This window comes from Nicotiana sylvestris, chromosome 8 (genome assembly GCF_000393655.2).
Source record: "Nicotiana sylvestris chromosome 8, ASM39365v2, whole genome shotgun sequence".
NCBI classification, from domain to species: domain Eukaryota; kingdom Viridiplantae; phylum Streptophyta; class Magnoliopsida; order Solanales; family Solanaceae; genus Nicotiana; species Nicotiana sylvestris.
This window is the reverse complement of record NC_091064.1, coordinates 224,296,316-224,319,905: the sequence shown is the minus strand read 5'-3', so window position 1 is coordinate 224,319,905 and position 23,590 is coordinate 224,296,316. Positions and strand designations below refer to the sequence as shown.

The window sequence follows — 23,590 nt, the reverse complement described above, 5'->3', positions numbered from 1 at the left end:
CCTTTAAGCCCTCTCCTTCTAGTGCTCTCTAAACAGTCTCCCCTCCAGTGTCCAGTTTTCAGTATCCGTTTCTCATGATTTTTTTTAATGATGTTTTATAGTTGGTACTTGTTTTTTCTGTTTTGAATTGTGGATGGTTGCTGGCAACATTGAAATTGCTCCTGTCGTAAAATCTAAATTGTTTATTGCAAGATTTCCCCTTTTTGGTGTGTATACATTGCTCTTATGTCTCTTCTATCATATTGTATGCATACATTGCTTGACCAAAAAAGTATGAGACCTTTTTGTTAAACTAATTAAATAAGAAGATAGAGGGTAAATCCTAGTTAAGGATAGTTAACTCTAGATCTGAGATGAATAACATGAATAGAAGAATATAGTTGAGTATATATGCAGGTAGTGATTATGGCCAGATTTATAGTATAAAAAAAAGATGCATTAAGTAACATTAAATGGCAATAAAATATAAATTCAGGAAAAGATTCACCCGATCTTGAGTGAGGTGGATCCTCTTTCATTTGATAAAGATGAATGATACACGGATACAAGAATCTTAGGACCCTTTTTCGGATCTGGTGGAGGGTATGGGATAACGAATCCCCTCATCTCTTTAGAGAGAGGTGTTTATGTATTTTTTTAGAGAGAGAGAGAGAGAGAAAAAGTGCCCCCCCCTTTTAAAATTTCCCTCTTCCTATTTATAAGGGATATCCCTAAAAACCCCTAAAATTGACAATTTAGAGGGAATATCAAGTAGAATATTCCCTTTGAAGATTCCAAAGCAAAACTAGCTGGTACATATATTTGCACTGCTCGACCTTGGCCTTATTGATCTGCTCAACCTCGGCCTTATTGATCTTCTTGACCTTGGCCTTAGTGATCACTGCTCGATCTCATCCTTATTGATCTGCTCGACCTCGACTTTAGTGATCACTGCTCGACCTCGACCTTAGCGATCAATTCGATTGCAGGTTACTCATGACAATTGTTTCCGCATGTCGAATTTCTCCGATCTAATTTTGACTCATACACACATGTGGCATGAGTTAACCATATTGGACTTCATTTTGCTTTTACTTGGTTATCTTCTTTTTGTGATGCTAAAAAGGGGAAGCAATATGCATAATTGAATAAATGAGTGCATTTACTGAGGGGGAACAAAGATTCAGGTTGAATAAATAAGTGCATTGACTGAGGGGGAACATAGATTCAGATTGAATAAATTAGTGCAGTGACCGAGGGGGAACACATATTTAGGGGAATTTCAAGGTTAACCGTTGTTATTTCTGGTTCATTGTGGCTCTTTGTATGAATTTCAATTATAAGTTTGTCATCTCAAAAAGGGAGAAATTTATAGGTTACAAGTACTTTGTTTTATGTTTTGATGATCTAACAAACTTAATGTCAAGAACCCGATAATGAATCTGATACACATCTGGTACATATTCTCAAGCATATGGAAATAACCAGACTTAAGCCGAAGATGTTCATCTGTCTTTCAGAAGTCAAAGAATCAACAAGAGGAACAGATGGACATCAGTTCCCCTACTGACCGTACCAGTCAACTCTCCAACGGTTGGAAAATGACTGCCTGCACACGTAATAGTACAACATAGTGCGGCAGTCAACCCTATTGGGAAGGATATTGTACCCAGACTGCTTACGTCATTCAAGTGATGTCATCAATGGTATATTAACATTAAATCTAGATAAAACATTACTTGAACACTTAGAGAATTTACCCAAGCACTCCCACAGTGATTGATCATCCAACAAACGATTCTCAAGTGCATCAAGAACAAAGAACAACACTGCTACGGACCAGTTCCCATATCAAGTTATTATATGTTCTTAGTTGAGTTGTAACTTTGTAAAAAGCTCTTACTTGTAATTCCAACTTAGCTTACTTAGAAGCATTGTATAGGAAATCCTTTGTAAATTATAAACGAACCTTTGTGTTTGTGTCTTGGCTAGAGTTATTCGAGTTGTAAAATCTTTTTAATAGAGTTATTATAGATTGCTTGTAACAGAGTTATTACAAGTTGGTGAGGGACTAAGACGTTAATTCCTAGGTTACAATAGGTTGTAATCTAAAGATTGCTCAGTAGTGAAGTTGAAATTCTACAAGGATAGGTCGTAGTTTCTAATCCCGTTGAGCTGAGAATTTTCCACATAAAATTCCTCTGTGTCATTTAATTACCACAGTGTGCATGATTTCTGTGGGAACTAATAGACAATATGATTCTATATACAGTTTGGTGGACCCTTAAATTCTATCATAAGGCTACTTATTCAAGAGTTGTACAACCAACCCTTAAATTCTCTATACTTATTCTCTATACAGTTTGCTTTGTAGATGCTTGGTTATGAAGTGTTGTACTGCTTGTTGCTGCATTATCTGTCACCATTGCCAACTGATTAATAGGTTCTTCCTCTTCCTCCATCCCTTGTAATATTGCAAACTTGTTAGCTACTTGAACATGATCATTATCTTCATTGTCTACTGCCTCCAATTCCTTACCACTGTTGCTTTGTGCTTCTGCTTGTCTCTCTACAGTGCTTGTACCCTCTTTATTGTTATTGTTTTCAAACTGCTTAGCTGGTGTCATCTCCATTCCATTATTACTGAGACTAGTATTTTGATTTACTACATTTCTAACTCCTCTGTGTCATTTAATTACCGCAGTGTGCATGATTTCTGTGGGAACTAATAGACAATATGATTCTCTATACAGTTTGGTGGGCCCTTAAATTCTATCATGAGGCTACTTATTCAAGAGTTGTACAACCAACCCATCTCTTTTTCTTTTAAAAAACAGAAGTGTCAAGTTAGAAATAACTCATTAAACTCCACAATATTAGAAACAACTCAATTTCAAGAGCCTTAACGAATCACTCCTAACCCTAAACTAGTGTCCTCAAGTCAAACTTGTTTCCATCTGAATAATGTGAAACCAGAGACAACATATTTACAAAATTAACTTTGTTTCTTTTTACAATAAAAAAGTGTCAATAACCCATTCCCAAGTGTCTTTGGCTTTTTTTTTTCTCTCGTTAATTTTGTAGTAAACAAATCTCAATGTTAGCTATATTACAAATATTTTTGGATTTAGCTTAATATTGCATAGTTCGATTTTAAAATTTTCTGTGCATCCATTCGTAATATATATATATATTATCCAAAGTTTGAACACTCGATAGAGATAAAAATGACGAACAATTGCTCAATCGTAAAGGGAAAAACCGATTAAGAAAGCTAAATCGGTCGAATGAATTGATTGAGTAATTACTGGCGCTTCCTCTTTAATACATTTCCCATCTTTTTAGACTTTAATTCTTCATTTAATTACTACTATATATGATTCCTTTATTAATATTATTAAATTACTGTAAAATTAAATTTAATTTTGCATTATAGTTGGGCGTTCAGAAGTGATTTAGTATTACTTCCCAGTTCTTCGAACATTTCGATTAACATAAAATTAATTATTAAATTTTACATTTAATATTGCTATATTATCTCATAAATAGTCCAATTTAGAACAACAATTAACGCAATCTCATACTTTTATAATATTATGCCAAACTACTAAAAAACATCTTTATTTAGGGATATCTTTTGGAATCTTGTAGTAATTACCTTAGATATTAGCTTTTACAATACTGTGCAACAAACAATAGGCCCGAAATCCTTGATTGTCACAGAATTGGGTATCTTAGGCAGCAAGGTTGTAGTGGTGCAGTTGATAGCTGGATACATTACACCGTTGTGAAAGAATTCTTTAACTGCTTCATACACTTCCTCTTTGATCACATGCCAAGCTTCCTTGAAAAATTCCACATTATAGCCATCTATTCCAGGCGCTTTATCACTTCTAATATCTTTCAGCCCATCATATATTTCTTGATCAGTCAATTCCGAACTCTACTTGCTGTTGATGTGTTAGAATTGGTCCATTCTTCATAACCATCATATTGACAGCAAGTAGCTTATTGGCCCTAGACCCCATTAGACTTTTATAGAATTGTACTATCTCCTTCCTAATAGCTACTGGTTCTGTAATAGTAAAACCTGATAGAGCTTGTATTTTAGTGATCTGTTTCTTTTGTTGCTTCTCTTTTATGACAACTGAAAAGAATTTATTATTGGAATCTCCTAATTTGATCCACGTTGCTCGAACCTTCTGCTGTAGGATCCCTTACCTGGTCTAATAATGTAGCAGAGTAGTGTGTTTGCATTTGACTTTGGACTTGAGAGAGTGCTATTCGAGCTTGTTCTATCTTCTCTGCTACTCCTTTAAATTCTGTTGCATTTAGGTGCCATCAGATACCACTATCTTCTCTGCTACTCCTTTAAATGCTTTGTAATTTCTCCACCCTTCTGCTACCATCAACTGAAAAGCTGCATGATTTGCCCAAACATTGAAGAACCTGAATGGATATTTGGTTTGAGTCTTAGGCTGCCTTATATAGTAATAATCATAGGATTCTAATCGGAAGTATAGGGCTCTCCATACTCTGTGACTATATGGCCATAATTCATCATCCAGACATCATTTCCCAATAATCTGTCTATGTGACTCCACACTCTAGCATATCATTGTTGTTTATTAGTCCATGTGAAATAGTCCCCTCTCCAAGGAAGCTCTATAAGACGGATGTTTATGGCAAAGTTTTGCAAAGTCTGTAATGTCAGCATTGGTCACAGGCACCTTAGACAATCTGCCTTGAGGAGTAAGTAGTGCATTGAAATCTCCCCCAATTATCCATGGTCATATAGTTTTTTGTGTTATCCTTTGAAGATGTTCCATAGTTTCTTCCTCTGCTCAACTACATTTTGCCCATACACGAGATAGCATTGCATTCCATTATATTTTCCTGTAAATTGGCAATGAATAAATTGATCTTGTTTATCAATTGGCTGCACTTCATACATTTGGTCATCCCATATAGTCCACACCCTACCATTCACTTCATGCTCATAATTAGTAATCTTGTTCCATCCAGGGGTAATTCTGCTCATCACCCTTTCTGCTTTAGCTTCTTTTACCTTTGTTTATACCGGACCAGCTAGCTTTATGTATTTTTCCTTTATGTACTACTTTATTTCTTTTTGCTTATATCGCTTATTCAAACCCTTAATGATCCAAATCAACAAAGTCATTTTTGTAGTGTATCTCCACCTCCTCTATTAGGAGGCATAGGATTCTCAACTTTCTCATCTTCTCTCTGCAGGATTTGAAATCCATTATGAGTTGATATTGAAGTTGTCCCAGATACATTTTTCCTGTTACTAGTCCGTGCCATTCAGTATTTAGTCCTTGATTTTGGCTTTCTTTTGCTTTCCCTTTATCCTATGTTGTTGCAGATTTCACACTAGGCTCGTCAGTTGTTGTCACAGTAGGTTGCTCATATGCCTGTGCTTTGGTTGAGGCATTGTTCTGCTCAACTAAAGGTTGTTGTCACTACCCTTTAACTTGCCACCATGTAGCGACTTTACCCTGTCTTTTCCTTTCTTTAGGCTGCTCTTCTTCGTTTTCTCGTTTAGTCAATTCACAATCATGGCCAATCTTCATACACTCAACACAATAGTGTGGTTTTCATTCATATATCACCTATTGTTGGAACATTCTTCCAGATGGATCTTGTAGTGTCAACTCTGTTGGAAGCTTTTTAGTGACATTTGCATCCACCAGAATTCTTGTATAGGATATGCGCGTCTGCTTTGTTGTGCATTCATCCCCAAAAAGTGGCTTTCCTATAGAACTTGCCATTTTACTTAGAGCCTTATTTCCACAACAACTCATTGGCAAATTTGGTAGTGTGATCCAAGTGGAATTTCAATCAAGAATTCAGTTGTAAGGTCAAATTCAGGGGACCATTGTTTTAGGATCATTGGTCTACCAATAATTGTGTATGGACCTCAATATAAAATATCCTTCAAATCATCAAGTATATGAAATTTAGCAATGTAATACCCTTCCTCATGAAGAAATAGATCTGGAGCAGTCACTCGACTCCAATTTTGAGCTATGTATCTCTGCATGAATTATAACCAGCGTATCCCCAATTACATAGACAATTAGGGCACACTGCCACTTCTTAGTTTGATTGTCAATTTCATCCTTATCCAGTTTCACCATAATGTTACCATCAATAATCTTTGATGGAATTTAAGAGAGTGACATACTATTTTCTAAAGATCTATTACCAGCAAATAGATTGACCAATGGTTTTCCCGGTGGTGGTGGCTCTGCATGCGTCGGTTGTGGTCTGGTAGCCTCCTCTGCTTGTACTCTTCCATTGGTTTTTGGATCTATCTCTGAAATTTTCCCATTGGCCTCTGTATTTTTCACTACTTTGTTTACTGGCGTGCCTTCACAGGATGACGATGCCACATTCATCTGGATTGCACTGAGGTTTAGCCATTTTGTCGGTCCTGTTGTTGTGCTTGAAGATCCTAATTTCTGCAAGCTAGGTTGAAATTGACTGCCAGTCTGAGTAGTTTTTTGTTGTGTATTACCTATTTGGAAATAGCCTCTTTTACGCCAGGGTCTCTGCGCCAGGGTAGGGGTAAGGTCTGCGTACACACTACTCTCCCCAGACCTCACTAAGTAGGATTATACTGAGTTGTTGTTGTTGTTGTATTACCTTTAGCTAATGTATCTGCTATTACTGTTACACTTACTGCTTCTCCGACCGTCACGAGTGGGTATCGTTTTGGCCAGCCTCGCTTTCTTGCCATGGCTAATTCTCAAACGGCGTACATTAGCATAACGTGCGCTGAGAGCCTAGAGAGAGAAAGTTCTATAAAGCCAATTCTATTTAATATTATTGTTTAACAACAACAACAACAACAACAATAACCCAGTATAATCCCATTTAGTGGGGTTTGGGGAGGGTAGTGTGTACGCAGACCTTACCCCTACCTTAGGGTAGAGAGACTGTTTCCAAATAGACCCCCGACATCCTTCCCTCCAAGAACATCTCACCTTGCTCTTGGGGAGACTCGAACTCACAACTCACAACCTCTCGGTTGTTTGAGATGATGGAAAATATATGATAATTAACTATGATTAAAGACTAATACTTATAGGCAAATAATGTGACATGTGTTATTTGTTTATTGGATGGGTGTGAACGCCGGTAAGTTTTTACCATAGATCAACCATGGACTTGTTGAGAACTAGTGAAGGAATGAAAAAATGAATAGTATGGTATTAATTAGAACCAAATATTACAAATGAGGTTATATTTTCCCTTTCTTCATCGGTCTTTCCCGCAAGATTTATCAATGGATATTCTAAATTCTGATGACCTTATTAGCCTTATTTAATTACTACCATTAAATTCTGAATTTATTATTAGACGTTTAGGAGTGGTATTAGTATTACTACCCAGTTCCTACTCATTCTGTCTTTTCTTCTGATTAACTCATAATTAATCAGACATTAAATTCTGCATTTATTATTGCTATATTATCTCATACCTGGTCCAATTTAGAATAACAATGAACATGCTCTCATACTTTAATAAGACTATGCCAAACTGCTAAAATATTATGTAACATCTATTTATCTGGAGTCAAGTGCTGTGGTCGACACCATATCAAGGAAGTATCAAAGTTAATACCGATGTTAGCTACATCAGAGAAACAACAAAGCAGGCATATGAGGCATCGTAAGAAATAGCAACGACGACCTTATTATGGCTTTCTCGATGTCATTCCAGTGTGATAACAACAATACTGCGGAGGCTCTTGCTGCTGAGTTTGGAATCAAATGGTGCAAGCTACAAGGCTATACTAATTTTATTCTCGAACTCGACTCTATGATGATTGCAAACATGCTGATAAATAGGGACACCAACAATCTTAAAATCAAACATATGATTGGTAGAATGCTGTAGATTATACAATAGGCCAATGTAAGCGTAAAGCATTGTTACAGAGAATGTAACCAAGTTGCAGCTTGTCTTGCGAAATTGGCTAATTGCATTTAAAAAAATGTTGGTCAAGAATAGCCTCAAAAGTGAATTCTCAATCAGATAGAACAATTGATATTGCAACATTAAAAATTTATGGTTATGAAATAAATTGCATTCTTGTTTGGGTATATTCAAAAGCCAGGAAACGTGTTACATGTACTACTATAATGTAATTTGACCACACAAAAAAAAAAAAACCTATGATTAATTTTTATTCTATCAATATACTGTCGGCGTTCTTATGAATTTGGGAAATCATATTAGTATTCAGTTTTATTGGAAAGATCGACCTTTCAGGACTCAGGAGAAATATTATTGGAAAGATCGACCTTTCACATGAATGCATGCATGCATAGCGCAGCATATCAATTGGTATCTACTAAATTTAAAGTTGGGTTCTAAAATTCATTTAAATTGAAATCAAACATGTTACAAGGGAATTAATAGAAATTCAAATAGTTCAATTACTCCCTAATTCACGTTTCCTTTAATAAGACTAGAACTTAGGAATTATAATGTTGGACTCCTGGATACAGCCTCTTGCATCGCGACTTGGTGGGCATGAAATGAACTGCTTAAACGTAGTGTCCATACAAGGGCTTATGCTACAATAACTAGGTGCCCATTGTACATCATATAGTGATATTGGCCATTCGTAACTTCGGTGGTGCACACAAGGGTAAAAAGCAGCAGTATTGTAACCAACTCCATAATTAAGTGAGTATGAAATAATGTTTTTAATTTGTTGAACTATCATTCAGGAAAAAACATTATTTCATACTCGATTAACTAATGGAGTTGGTTACAATAATCTTGCCTTTTATCTTTGTGTGCACCCCGGATCGAAGTTACGAATGGCCAATATCACTATATGATGTACAGTAGGCACCTAGTTATTGTAGCATAAGCCCTTGTATGGACACTACGTTGCAGCAGTTGGTTTCATGCCCACCAAGTAGGGATCCCAAGCCCTTGAATCGCAACAAGAATTCTGATTAGAATCTCCATTGCTAGATCTTCAGGGAAAGGCTGACCATCATTATCACAGGTGGCCATATTAGAACAGAAAACAAAGAGATAAAAATGATGATGAACAATGCTTAATCATGAAGCAAGGAAATCAATGAAGAAAGGCAAATCAGTAGAATTAATTGATTGATTGAATTACCTTTAAACTTCATTTTTTTACTATAATTACTACTGCATTACCTTAATTATAGGTAATTTAATTACTCTATTACTACCATTGAATTCTGCATTTATTTACAATTCTATTTATAGCGCCTTTAATTAATTCCTTTGCTTATTTCAGTATATATTTATTTAAAAAAATAGTCTCATTTTGTAATATTTGGTTCTAATTAATGCCATACTATTCATTATATTGTAATGTTAGATCTATCTACACGGAAAGATGACTACTTTCTTGTACAGATCTCCTCTCTCTATATTTAGTTTGACTACTGAATTATACTCTTGAGAGATGGTATCTACTTTAGGAGTCCGGAAGCAAAATGGGGTTCTTTTGGACTCAAACAATCAAAATGTGTAGAAAAAATATCTCGTGACAATTCTATATAAAACGTCTTTTAAAAAGACGCTATACCTCAACGGTTGTTTTGCCAGTTAAGTATAGCGTCCTTTTAAAAGATGCTATATTTGAATTAAATAAAACGGGAAAGGATAGCGTTCTTTATTAAGACGTTATATAAATGTCGTCTTCCCCACAGAATCTTCACCCCCCCCCCCCCCCCCCCAATTTTTTAATCAATAAAACTCGAGTGGAGCCCACCGATCCCACAAAAAGTGAAGATTCTCGATCCCACGTGCTAGCTAAGGTGTTATCTCGGAGTGAGTTGCTTGTTTTGTCTCCAAATCACCAAAATTTTAATTTTTCAAAAATTTTAAATCGAGGTATTCCGACTTAGTTTTTGTTAAAACTCGTATAAAAATGCATATTAGTTGTTTTTTATGTGCTCTATGGTATTTTGTGATTGTTTTGCAATTTAACTAATTTGTTATTTTTTATCCAGGACTATTGTATTAGTGTGCTAAAAAATAGTAAAATAGATAAATTGTTATTAGTTGTTAAAAAAATATTAATTAGTTACTTTTTACTGTGGTATATGTATTTTCGTGATTGTTTTGGTGATTAAATTGATTTGTTGTTTTTATCTGATTTAGATTATTTATTTGTTAAAAGACTAGTACACTAGATAAATTGTTACTTTAATTCCCAGTAGTGGTATCTTGTGGCCTAATATAGTGCTCGTATTTGTATTATAGTGCCCTTTTAGCATAGTAAAATGTAGTGCCCTTTAGCGTAATATTCTTGTAGTTATAGAAATTAATTATTTAAGTATCTCTTATACCCAAAAATACGTCAAAAAGTTGATAGTTCAAACACAAATTATGTCCAATTATAGCCAAAATAACATGAGAAACAACAATATTTGTCAAACTAAGTATTGTTATATGAATATTTAATAATTAAATTATGTAAATTATGAAAAATAAATAATTTAATTTTATTATTGGAAAAAATAAGTGAGTAACAAACAAACATATAAAATAATAAAACTAACATATAAAATAATAAACTAACATATACAATAATAAACTAACATATAATAACAGACCGGTTGAGTGATAAATCGGAAAAAATTTCTCATCATGAACATAAGAATTCAGGATACCTTGGTGCTACTAGGCCTCAAATATTGTGCCTGGAACCAAAAAGTGAATATTTAATAATTAAATCATGTATAGTTATGAAAACTAATTATTTAATTTTATTATAATCAAAAATAGGTGAATAACAAAAAAATATATAAAATAATAAAACTAACATATTAAAGTAACATATAAAATATAAAATTATAATATTGAAAATGTATCAACGTAATTAACAATATAGTAAAAATATTGAAAAAAATTTAATATTAAAAGTATTGCAATATATTTAAGCAATGAAAAAGAAAAATAATGTAATTAATTTTGTTCAATTTACAGTAGTTGTCATGGAGGTTTCGCCTTTGCTTCTCGTACCTGCCTCGCTAGAGCTACTATCGCTACAGGCCGAGCATAGGTCTTCCTACATATGGGAGGGGCAGTTATTGGCCCAAACTTTCCGTGCTAGAAGAGTAGACGATATGTGGGACTTTCTTAAGACCCGACATCTGCATCCTCGTATAGTTAGACGCCTGCAGGATACGAATTTATATAGGATTATTGAGATTGGCCGGCTACAGCTGATTGGTCGTTGATCACGGCTTTGATAGAGCGGTAGTGACCAAAGATGCACACATTCCATTTGCCCCTTGGCGAGGCCACTATCATGCTGCAGGACGTGGAGATTCTGTATGGGCTACTGGTTGATGGACTTCCTGTTGCTTTGCCGCATGACGAGAGAGTATACGGGAGATCAATACCTAGAGATGTTGCAACGGATCACCGATTTCCGGCTAGCGGATGAGGATGCATTGGTTGGGGCTAGTCGTCTTGTATTGACGCTCGTCCGGCTGCATCTGGAGGCGATGCATGCTGACATTACGGCTGATATACCGGATCTTAATATTAACTGGTACACGAGGTTGCTGCTGTGTTTGGAGGGGTATTGTTCTCGAACACTTCGGGAAATCTAGTCAGCTTGAGATTTCTTCATCATCTTGAGCGGTTAGATGATTTACATGATTACAGCTGGGGTGCTGCTGTTCTTGGTTACATGTACAGGCAGATGTGTCAGGCGAGCATGGGCACCCAGCGAGACGTTGCAGGATTTATGTCGCTGCTGCAGGTAAAAACATAGTCAAATACTCTCTTTATTATAACATACATCATAAAAATATACCTTAAATATTACGTCCGAACTGTATATTAGGTTTGGGCCAGGGAGCGGTTCCTGCAGTTGCAGCCACCTCTACCACCCATAGCTTAAGATGCACCACCTCCACTGTTTCTCCCTTTATTTAGGAGGTGGGTTGATAGGTGAGGATACAGACACGAGTACGAGGCTCAACGTAATCTCCCCTATTGCAGGGATTTATTGGATTTGTTGGAGGCCACGCAGGTAATTTTATACTTAAGTTTACTTGGCCTGGATTTATATATGTTGTGTATACTCATGGTTCCTGTTTTTACGTAATAGCTCATTTGGAGGCCATATAGTGACGAGTTAATAGCTGGTTTGCCCGATTATTGCTCGACTGGAAAACTTATATGGAGCTCTTCCGTCCCGTTGATTTGTCTCGATATTATCGAGCATCATGCCATCGAGCGAGTCCTTCGCCAATTTGGTCGACCGCAGCTTGTACCTGCACCGCCCGCTTGACATAGGACACATTACCAGCAGGATGATCGTTCGAGGGTTGACCAGGCATATGAGGCATGGCTAGAGTTGCAAATCGAGATTTGGGACCAGCGGCATGACCTGATTCTGCCACCCCTCCACCCGAGCGTATGGATGGTGAGCATAAGTATATCGGCTGGTACCGCAACATTACCCGATTTATCGTCGCGAATTCTGTTCATCGCACTGGTAGTCGGTTCGTTCCATACGCCAGGAGGAATGAGGCGCTGGTAAGTTATTTGGTATACTTAGTTATAACGTTAATCTTACCATTCCGTAATTAATATTTTACATGTTGTGCAGGCTATTGGCCTACATCTATTCTACTAGTTGGGACTGCAGATGCAGCAGCATACCGGCGAGGGAGCGCCCGCTTTGCACGAGTATGGCCGGCAGGTTACAAATTTGGCTGCCCCATGATTGCAGCGAGATAAAAATGATAGATGAAAAATACTTACACTTAATTGTGAAGAAACTAACCGATGAAAGAAAGACAAATGAGACGAATCCTAGCTCATTGATTAGATGTAGTGATTTTCTCCATGTTATATATGAAAAGTTCGTCAAAAGGCTAATGGCTAAAAAGAAGCAAAGAATTTCTGTTTTGTATAGGAGAAAGATGAGAAAACGACAGGCGGAGGCAATGATGCAAGTATTGTACTCCCTTAATTGGACCGGAGGGAGTATTTTACTATCATTAAATTCAGCATTTATTTCCAAATCTATTTAGGTCGCCTTTCCTTCATTATTTCAAAGTATTCATTAAAAAATAATCTCATTTAGATATAATCGTATGCTTCCACTTTAAGTGATTTTTTTTTTAAATTTTTTAATACATATTACAACTTGTTTGAATGATTGTTACTCATTGTATTGTATCGTATTATTACTTTAAATACGATGTTTGTTTTGATTGTTACTTAAATTTTATTGTATCGTCTCGTTAAATTCGTCGTTACATAACGATGAAATATGCCACTTTATATAACGACCGATTTGGTGTGGTCGCGTCATTACCTTATTTTTTCTCTCAATCTCACCCTTTATTATTATTATTAAATAATTTATTTTATCTTTTACCCTACCTTTTTGTGTAGTAATTTAACTCTATATCATAATTTTCTTTATAATATTACAAATTTATTCTTCATATTACTGGTGCGTGATATCATGAAACGGTGACAAACGACACAATCTATCTAAACATTGTATTTATCAAACGATACAGTACAATACAATACAATGTAATACAATGCATTATGAAACGATGTGTAACAACCATCCAAACAAGCTGTTAAGGAATTTATATTTTAGTTTTACTTAAAATAAAATTGATCATATTTACTGTAATTTGCTCCTTGGAAGTATAACAAACTATTCTTAAACTCTTTACTCCAAGGACAACTTTGGAAATAAAAAAATTCCTTCTTGAAATTAGAAAAAAAAAAATATTGTGGACAATAAAAAAAGTGCCAAAAAAATTACTTAGTGTAAAATTACTCTTTACACTAGTTTAAGAACTGAATTGTGCTCTTGAGAGATGGTATGAAAGACAGCCACTTTAAACCCTCTTATGTAGTCTTGTTTATTTTCTTGTCACTCCACAATGAAAGGAAAGAAGAGGAAAAAAAAAAAAAAACAGAACAATTTAATGTACAATTTTGATGAGCTAGTTTTGCTTGTCTTTGACATGGAAAACTTATAGAAACTGATTCAAGAGAAATCAATGAAAGAAAATTAAGTTGCATGATTTACACAAATTCAAATAGAGTAAAAAATTAGTACAAGCAAATTTGGTCACAACACAATTTAATAAACAACAGGGCAACCTTGTTTAATAATCCCTTTGGCTGTTGGACAAGAAGCATAAGGACATCCATCTAAATCATTTCCCCACCAGTTAACACTTATGTTCTCCGATCCCAAACACAAATACAAAAGAACTGCCATAAATGCCAGACCAGCATCAAGTGCACCAGAAAGAACATAGTTATGTCGCTGCCACCAATCTGGCCTATATCGATAAACAACATACCCCGACAAGAACCCTACAATAATCCAGGTTGTGTAGTTCACAGCCGTGGCCGGTGGCATCATCCCAGTAGCTCCTATCAACACTGGCATGTTAATGAGTTTGATCCATTCTTGCTTAGGGAAAGCCCTGGCTGCTAACCATACAACAACTGGCGCAATAGCACCAAATAAGAAGAACCAATTGACCATCCCATAAGTTCCTAAATCTCCGAAAATCCTTCTTGGCGCTATCAAACCCCATATCACTGATGCATCGTAGAATACATGATCTGAAGGACAAGTCCACACGGTGTTGGACAATGTTTTAATGCATATGTCTGGAATTGTTTCCATTAACCACCATGCAGTTCCCAAATACACGAACCCTGCTATTAGAGTCCCTACTACCTGCATTGTCCGTTTTCTATGATTGTAAGCCCATATATAAAGACACTTAACGTGCAACGAGAGTAAAATAAATCAATCAACTAATGAGTTCCTTTCTTGAACTAGTAGAGATAGACTATATGAATCATCTGAATCCATTCTACTATATTCGGAAAATTAACTGACAGAGTGAGTAGTGAGTAGTTTACCTGAGCCATAAACATGGTTCTTGGTGGAATTTTCATGTAATGACCGAGCTTGAAATCTTGGAGGAAAGTAATAGCTTGATTCATACTAATATAACCATAAACCTTGAAACACATGTTAGCAACCGGATATCCTGGATAAAGGTATCCTATGATATACTCCGTGATAACATTCAACCCTGGTGTCTACAATGACCAAGAATATCAAAAACTAAATGTGAATTAGACGCTATTAGCTTAGTAACTAGCACACAAAACTGTGGATCTATGAGATTACCTGGTTAGTAATGGCAGTGATGACTCCGATAGGAAGTGTAAAGAAAATGGCAATGACACAAGCCAGAATAACTCCCCACCAAGGTAACTGAAGTTGCTCGTTGTAATATTCACAAGCAAAGACAGTGAGTGTAATGTTTGCCACAAGAATGCACCAAAACCACCACTCAGGTACTTGGTTATACTTGCTCATTAGTCTAGTGTGTATGTCCGTTTTCTTCTCTTTGAAGCTTGATTTGCTTTGCTCCCATATTTCCCTGCAATTAAAAAATCCTCATGACATAACTTTCCATATAACACATATAACAATTACCATCTAATGACTAAAAAAAGGGTAGCCTGGTGCACTAAGCTTTCGCTATGCGCAGGGTCCGTGGAAAAGCTGGACCACGAGGGCCTATTGTACGCAGCCTTACCCTGCATTTTTGCTGTTTCCTAGGCTCGAACCCGTAACATCATTTTCACATGGCAACAATTTTACCAGTTACGCCAAGGCTTCCCTTCAATGTTACTGGTTATTACTAGTAATAACTAAGTTGTTACTAATTAATGTACCTTCCGTGAAATAAAAGAACGTGCATGACAGTAGCGCTGAGAGCAGCGAAGCCAACTCCATAAGTAATAACAAAAAATGTACTAAGATAAAGATGTCCTTGTTGCTCATAGGCAGCAATGTCAAGATGGAAATTAGAGTCAATGATACTTGATATGTTGTAAACTTGGCCAGAGGAAGTGAAGAGTCCAGAAGAGAAAATAGGAAATGTTTTGGCTTTGAAGACATCTAACCAGTAACATATTGGAGTCAAAATATACATAATGAAGAAGAATCCAACAGCAACATTAGCTGTAGCAAACCAAGGACTAGCTAATGGACTCCCGAGATAAGAGGAAATAGAGGACCAATCCAGGCCTATAGCACCAATGCCAAGCCCATTTAGACCTGAACCAAGTTGTTGGACAAAAACTGATTTTGGAAAGATCCAACAGATCCATGATAAAGATGTCAGCATTGAAAAGAGATAGCCAGGGAAAACATAGTAAGCGAAACTGCAGATAAAGGCTATTAGGAAGAACTGAGTACGCGTTAATCCGCCCTTTGAACGTTCTTCTTTTTCGTGTAAAGCCCTGCAATATAAATTTATATGTTCAATTAGAAATGAAGAATTTTACTCTTGACAGAGAAAAGTAAAAGAAAAAGTCTATTCCTGTGGAACAAAACTAGTTACAGATACTCATGGACCTATAAAGTTAAAGTATATAGTGAGAAGTGGCAAAATATTAGGTTTGAACCATTTTTTCAAAGATTCGGGACTTTGAACCTGTTAAATTTATATCATGAATCAAACTCTACAGATAGTTGTAAAGATACGAATCATCTTTCAGAGAGGGATTCTGGAATGTGGACACAGGTGATGGGTTGAGGGGTCACGTGACCCGTTAGCGGCAAAAATTCTGTATATACATATTATATATATTTGTACGTATATATGGAACCCCTTAAATATTTTAAGTGTGCCTCTAAGATAAAGATGTGGCTGGGAGAAGTGGTTGTTTTGGGCCCTTAAATTCCCAACTTTCTCGGGGACGTAGGTTTGAAACCCCCTTTTAGCTTTTTTCTCCTCCTTTTTATTTTTATTCTTTGAGTACAATGTAATTTATATTTAATAATAAATTGCTTTATCTTTTACTTTTATCTTTTTTTTTTGAATTCAAGTATAATTTAGTACTAATATATAATAGTTAACTTTGTTAATATTTTAGTTCTTTGAATACAATATAATTTATATTTAATAACAAATTGCTTTTTTTTTTTTACTTTTTTTTTATTTCATTTATAGTTTAGTACTAATACAAAATAGTCAACTTAATTAATTTTATTCCTTCTCTTCCCATAGCACCCATTTTACGAAAAAATATCTCTTTCTCTCTCTCTCTATATATATATATATATTTGTACGATTTTTTTTCTTCTTTATAATTTTATCGCTGGTGATTAGCATATAATGGTGTTCTTGTTGTGCTCAAATCCTGAATCCGCCTCTGGGTGGTGCATGACTGTCGCCAGTTCGTGCCGTAAGGTGAAGGTGTCCACGTTAGTGATAGTGCAAGAATATTTAAGGATTAATACGTTAACACTGTTGCAGCAAAAAAAAAATTTAAAAAGTTTTCTAGTGCAATGTTGCATTTTCTGGATCCACAAAATCCTATGCCAACGTGAAAATCGTGGAAAAAACTTTATATTGAGGGGAATTATTATCTTAAATGGGTCATTCTAGAGATCTGTAGTCCCGCTGACATGTTACGGTTCTGTTTACTTTTATTTGACACGTTTTTACTTTTTATGTCCCTTAAAAAATAATAAATAAAGTGTATAATTTATCAAGATACTCATATTAATTGATGCATATTTTATTGGATTTGAAAAAATGATTTGAAATGAGTATAAATATTGTGGGTATAACAGAAAAAAAAATTGTCTTCTCTTATATGCGTAAAGTGACAAGTAAAAATAAAAAGTTATTTTTAATATACATGTCAAGTAAAAGTGGACAGAGTGAGTATTTATTAACGCTACTTAAAGAAAAGTTCTCCTAATATTAAATTCTTTGTTTGGAAAAAAGAAAATTGATATCTCTATTTACCTAAAATGCATTTTCAGCATTTGCTACCCTGTATAATTATCTTCTCCATTATTTCATTTTCTTCCTAATTTCAAAGGATATTATTTCCCCGAAAAGCAATTCAATTACTAAAATTGTGTGGTGTCCATGTACCATTATCATCATAATTATCAGTCACACCCAGCCGAAAAAATTAGTAATTGTTATCAATCAAGAACAGTGCCAAAAATCAATTATCTTGGTTTTTCTATGTATAATAATATCTATATATTATCTTGGGGTTTCTCAACAAAAAAAAAAAAAAAAAAAATCATTTGGTGATGTATTTTTCATGTTAGCATGTTAGTACATTATTAGTGTATTCACAAGATGATTCAAATAAATCCCAAGTTTGCATAGTGAGTGAATACCCTTAATTACTTAGCTATATATCATGGGAATTTAGCAATTTATATTTATACAAAAGAAATCGTTTTTAAACTCTATTTATAAAATATAAGTTTTCTATAAAGGGAATTTGAAATATCTACACCACCGGTTTTAACATGCTATAGCATGTAATGAGACTTATTTTGCAGGCTATTAATATGAACGAATACCTCTAGTTATTATTTAGATGATTTGATAATGTAAAAATTCTTTTATACTGTAATAGTTAAACTCAAAATGTTAAAATACAGAATTACAGTCTTATAGCTCATTTGGCCAAGCTGCAAAAATCAGCTTATTTTAAGAAGCGTTTTTTTTTTAAAAGTGTTTTTTTCAAAAGTACTTTTGGTGAGAAGCAGTTTGTGTTTGGCTAATTAGTTTGAAAAGCACTTCTGAGCAGCAATTAGTGTTTGGCCAAAATTTAAAAAAGTGCTTCTCAAAAAAGTACTTTTGGAGAGAAGCTAATTTTTTCTGTTCTCCAAAACTGTTTCTCCTTCTCCTCAAAAGCACTTTTTTTCCTTCCAGAAGTTTGGCCAAACACCTCAATTTTTGGCCAAAAATGCTTTTGACAAAAAAACAAACAAATATTTTTGAACAAAAATAAACTTGGCCAAACAAGCTATTAGTCCGGCTAGAATAAGCAAGAAACTTGCCTGAATAATGAGACTTGGACAAGATTGGCAGGCCACCACATTGCTGCTGGTTCTACCAAATACCTTCTAAAAATTCCTGCCCATCCAAATCCTAGCACCTACCATTCAAAACTTCAATATCTTATCAACAAATTAATCCAACTACATATAAATAAAAATGTTGAACATATATACAATCAAACCTCTCTATAGCAGCATCGTTTGTTCTCGATATTTTTGAATATTATAGCGAATTGTTGTTATAGAGAACATATATTATAACAAAACATAACATTTGGTTCCGAAAAAACTTAACTTTTATAGTGAAGAGCAGTGGCGGAGCCAAAACTTTTACTAAGGGGTATCAAAATATAAAAAATTAGATACACCAAAAAGTCAAGAGGGTTCAACGAACAGTAAATATACATAAATCAAAAAAAATTATTTTGCAATACTAAGTAATTTTTCGGTGAAGGGGTATAGATCGATTGACACCCCTTAGTTGAATATGGCTCCGCCACTATATATAAGGATGCTGTTATAGAGAGGTTGAATGTACTAACTATACGAATTAAAATATTTACCTGTGTTGTGATAACAACAATAAGGGAAACGAAGAAGGTGATGTTTTTCTGATAGAAAACCTTAACAGCAGTGACAACATGAATAGCATAAACAGTGCCAGCACCAGAGTTTGCAAAAATGGTAATAAGAACATGTTCTTTGACATTAAAAGGCCCTGGATTTAAAGTAAATTCCCATTTAGACCCTTGAAAGAATACTCTTTTTGTGATTTTAGCAGCCATAAGTTGGCCTAAAGGAACCACAGCAATCTGAGCTGAAATTGCTGTAATGGTCAATGGTTCAGTTCTGTACCAAAAGAATTGGTTTAAAAATGATAGTAAAACACAAGAAACTGTGCCTAAAAACCACATTCGAAAAGTAAGAACTGGGAGTGAAGGATCATCTGTGATTGGCACTGTGAGTGCTACTTGTTTAATTGGTGAGTTTTCTTCTTCATCTTCTTCTTGTTTTTTGAGTTCAAGAGAGTCGTTGACTTTTGATTTTGAGCTTGATGCAATGCCATGATCAAGATTTGATACTGCAAAAACATAGAGTTTGTGTTTAGATTTATTAGAAAGAAAATATGAACTTTGAGCTATGATGATCTAGAATTATTAACTTATGCTGCTCGAATTATTCAAAAATGTTGTCGTCTGTGTCAGATCCTACAAAAACTATTCCGTTTTGAGGATTCGACTGACACGAGTGCTGTAATATTTTTGGAGAATTCGAGTAACATAAGAATTGAGTTAGAGAAAGATTCTTACATAGAGGAGTCTTGATTTCTGATGCAGATTCTTCCATTGGTTTTGTGTCTCTTTTTGGAGGTGTATTTGGACAATAGTGATATAGCTAGATTACCTCTATCTATATGTTTGCATTTAGACAAGGGAGATTATTATTCTTTTTATAAAGGGCAGTGCATTAAGCTTCCACTATGGATGGGATTTGGGGAAGGGCCGGATCACAAGGGTCTATAATACACAGCTTTACCCTATATTTATGCAAGAGGCTGTTTCCACGGCTCGAACCCGATCACATGGCAACAACTTTACCGATCAAGCTCCCCTTCATTCTTATTCTTTTTATATTTTTCAATAATTTTGGATTAGGTGAAGTCTTGAATAAAAAAATAAGAAAAATAAAAGAGAGAAGAGCCAAATGGTGAAATAACCTAGGCATTTAAACGTGGAAATATCTTTCTACCTACCAAATACTTATATGCAAGTGAGTAGTTAAAAAAGAAACCTATTTTTCTTCCTTTTCAAATAGATGCCAGATTCCACATGTTATGTACGAATGAGATTAGTCCACGTCATAGATCTTCCACAGAACTAAAAAGCATTTTTTATTTTTTCTTGGACTTCTCTTCTGGATTGTTAGCGGTGACGGAGTCATAATTTTCATTAAAGTATATTAAAATATATAAAAGTAAATGTATGAAAAAAATCAAAGGGCCAGTCAACATATAGTACATATATATATAAAAAAAATTTACCCACATACACCATGCATGTATTTTTCCCGCAACAAAAGAGTGTTAAGATGGCTCTTGCTATAGGATGGCTCCGCTACTGCATGTTAAGATTCATGATTAGTAGCGGAGCCACCCTTCGTCGTAATAATTTTTCTAATATATATTTCTTTTGAGTTTTTTTTTATTTTGTATATTTATCTCTTTATTTATTGATTTACATCGATAAAAATTCTGATTTCGCAATTAATATTCATCATATAGCTTTTGGGCCTTTCAAATTCTTTTCATTTGCCTGATCTTTACACCATCTTCAACCCATGTAATGGTGATTGCTGTGGTCCATCATAATAACCGAAGCAACTTGTATTTTGTAATTATTTTGTAAAGTGAACCTTTTGATGAAAACGAGGACCAAAATGAAATCTAAACTATAATATATATAAATAGGCGTAGACAAAAACTGACGTAAAATTCCCTTGCACTTTCCATAAAAAGCGCCATATGCAAAGAAGGCAACTCAATTAAATCCCTTTCCTCAAAAAGTTACTCTATCCGTTTCAATTTAAATGAGTTAGTTTAACTCGATACGAAGTTTAAGAAAAAAAATACTTTTGAAACTTGCGGTCTTAAAAACTTATATCCGTCATATGAAATGGTTTAAGCAAAATTATAAAGGATTTAATTAGGTGATTAAATTAAATTATCAGCGAGTTAGTTTATTAACTAGTATTAATGAATTTCGAAATTCATATTAAGGAGTTCAATTGCAGTTTTTTAGTGGAATAAACTGTAATTAATTATAGCATGATTTAATTCATCCGAAATTCGAATTAATACTATAATTGGTATCCTCTTATTGTTCCTGTTGTCCTTGCTATACCTAGTAAAAAATCTAGACAGATCTGGGTAAAAGGTATTTGGGAGAAAAGTCATCCTTTTAAGTTAGAGTAGGATTCTACTTGCACTAGCAGAATCCTACACGTTTTTAGCCCCTCTTTTGACTTAATTTCGAGTCTACATAAGGAAGACTAGTTTCACTTAATAACTGACTCTTCAGAGTTGTATTATTTGTCCACTCAAACAATTTTGTCCAAGGTCTTACAAGGAACATAGCAGAAGACTGCAGCCTTGGATTCTTGCTCTGTGGAGGACTTGTGCAATGTTTTAAAGGGGTTAGTGCTTCTAATCTCCGTATTGAATCATTGTCTAGTTTATATGTTTGTGATACCTGAAGTTTATGCTTGCTTTCGTTGCGCATATTCTAACAATTGGTATCAAACGTCGTCTTACATCTAACTAGATAATGTAATACAACATGAATAGAGTAACATTAAAACGTGTTATTAAATTATACATGTTTGATGTGGTTATTCTATGAAAACAATGGTGTTTTTCATAAAATCGTGACTATTTTAAGTAGTATTTTAGTTCTGAAATCAGGGGTTAAAATACATAAGTATGAACAGTGGTGTTCAATTTCGTGAAAACAATGTTGTTTCTCCCATGTTTGTTGCATTTTTTCCATGATAGCAGTGGTGTTTGTTTTATAAAAACGTGATTGTTTTAAGCAGTATTTTAGTTCTGAAATCATGGATTAACATAAATAAGAATGAATAGTGGTATTCTATTTCATTAAAATAATGCCATTTTTCCAATGTTTGTTGCGTTTTTTTTTTTCATGATAACAGTAATGTTTCTCATAAAAATAAGACTGTTATAATAATATTTTGAGTTTTGAAATCATGGATTAGCATACATAAGTATGATATGTGGTATGAACGAGTCAAAATAAATAGAACCCTAAAAAATGCCAAAAACAGATTTTGCAAATAGGTCATGAATTTGGAATTCTCAAAGTGAAAATGCAAAAGTATCCCCTCAACCTATGATCGAAATTCCGGCTACACACCTTTTTTTTTACGGAAATCCTATTAGCCCCCTCCTCCCTCCTCCCCCCCAAAACTATTCTAAAATAAAATATATATCTCCTCGAAATGTCATAACAAGATGTTTCTTGGGAGGTGAAACACACTCGCCTGCCAATGTATATTTTGTCACTCTTTTATTTTCTCTCGCATTATGTTCCTTATTTTGATCTACTTTCTATTCTTTCATGACTAGTAGCAACATGACAACAATGAAGTCCAAAATTTTAATTCTCCGATATCGATTTCGGTCAAAAAATAACATTCACGTAATGATAATTTATTTGATCGTCGTTGCTGTCGAATTTTAAGAAAAGAATTGTATATTTTCGAAAAGAAAGGAAAAATATATTTTTTAAGTTACTGTCATAATTAATTAAGTGTGATATCCAATAAAAAGATGACATGTACACATATAATCAAATTTAAATTTATTTTCTTGCTAATGCAAAAATAAGAATGAACCCATAAACTTTAAGGAAAAAATACCAATCTAAAATTAAAAAATAAATTTTCAAAGGAATGGTATTGTAAATGGAGCTCAATGCCTTTTAATGGTGACTGTCATCTCGGGAAGAAGGAAAAAAGTAAAAGACAAAAGATTAAGAAAAAGAAAAAAAAAGTAAATTTCTGGGCTTCTCACTCTCTCAAAGAGAGTGAAACATACACACTTTACCACGTCATCATCCAGGGTAGCAATAATTTCACTTTATAATAGTTTAGAGGAGT

At 34.5% G+C, this 23,590-nt stretch overlaps 1 protein-coding gene across 1 annotated transcript; it reads right to left on the bottom strand.

Annotated features, from left to right (window-relative positions):
- Positions 1–14,058: 14,058 nt before the first annotated feature.
- Positions 14,059–20,614, bottom strand: LOC104216912 (oligopeptide transporter 7-like). Its single transcript, XM_009767049.2, has 7 exons — positions 20,227–20,614; positions 19,480–19,997; positions 18,917–19,014; positions 15,769–16,338; positions 15,215–15,470; positions 14,941–15,123; positions 14,059–14,752 (listed from the first exon to the last, which is right to left on the bottom strand). Exons 1-7 carry the CDS (start codon positions 20,261–20,263, stop codon positions 14,141–14,143), a joined length of 2,274 nt encoding a protein of 757 aa, XP_009765351.1. The 5' UTR covers positions 20,264–20,614; the 3' UTR covers positions 14,059–14,140.
- Between the last annotated feature and the right edge of the window lie 2,976 nt (positions 20,615–23,590).

Coding starts and splice junctions, on each gene's coding strand:
- LOC104216912 (XM_009767049.2), bottom strand. CDS start 20,263: ATGGAAGAATCTGCATCAGAAATCAAGACTCCTCTAT. Junction 19,015..19,479: donor TTGTTGTTATCACAACACAG/GTAAATATTTTA, acceptor TTTGAATGGTAG/GTGCTAGGATTTGGATGGGC. Junction 15,471..15,768: donor GTTCTTTTATTTCACGGAAG/GTACATTAATTA, acceptor TTTTAATTGCAG/GGAAATATGGGAGCAAAGCA.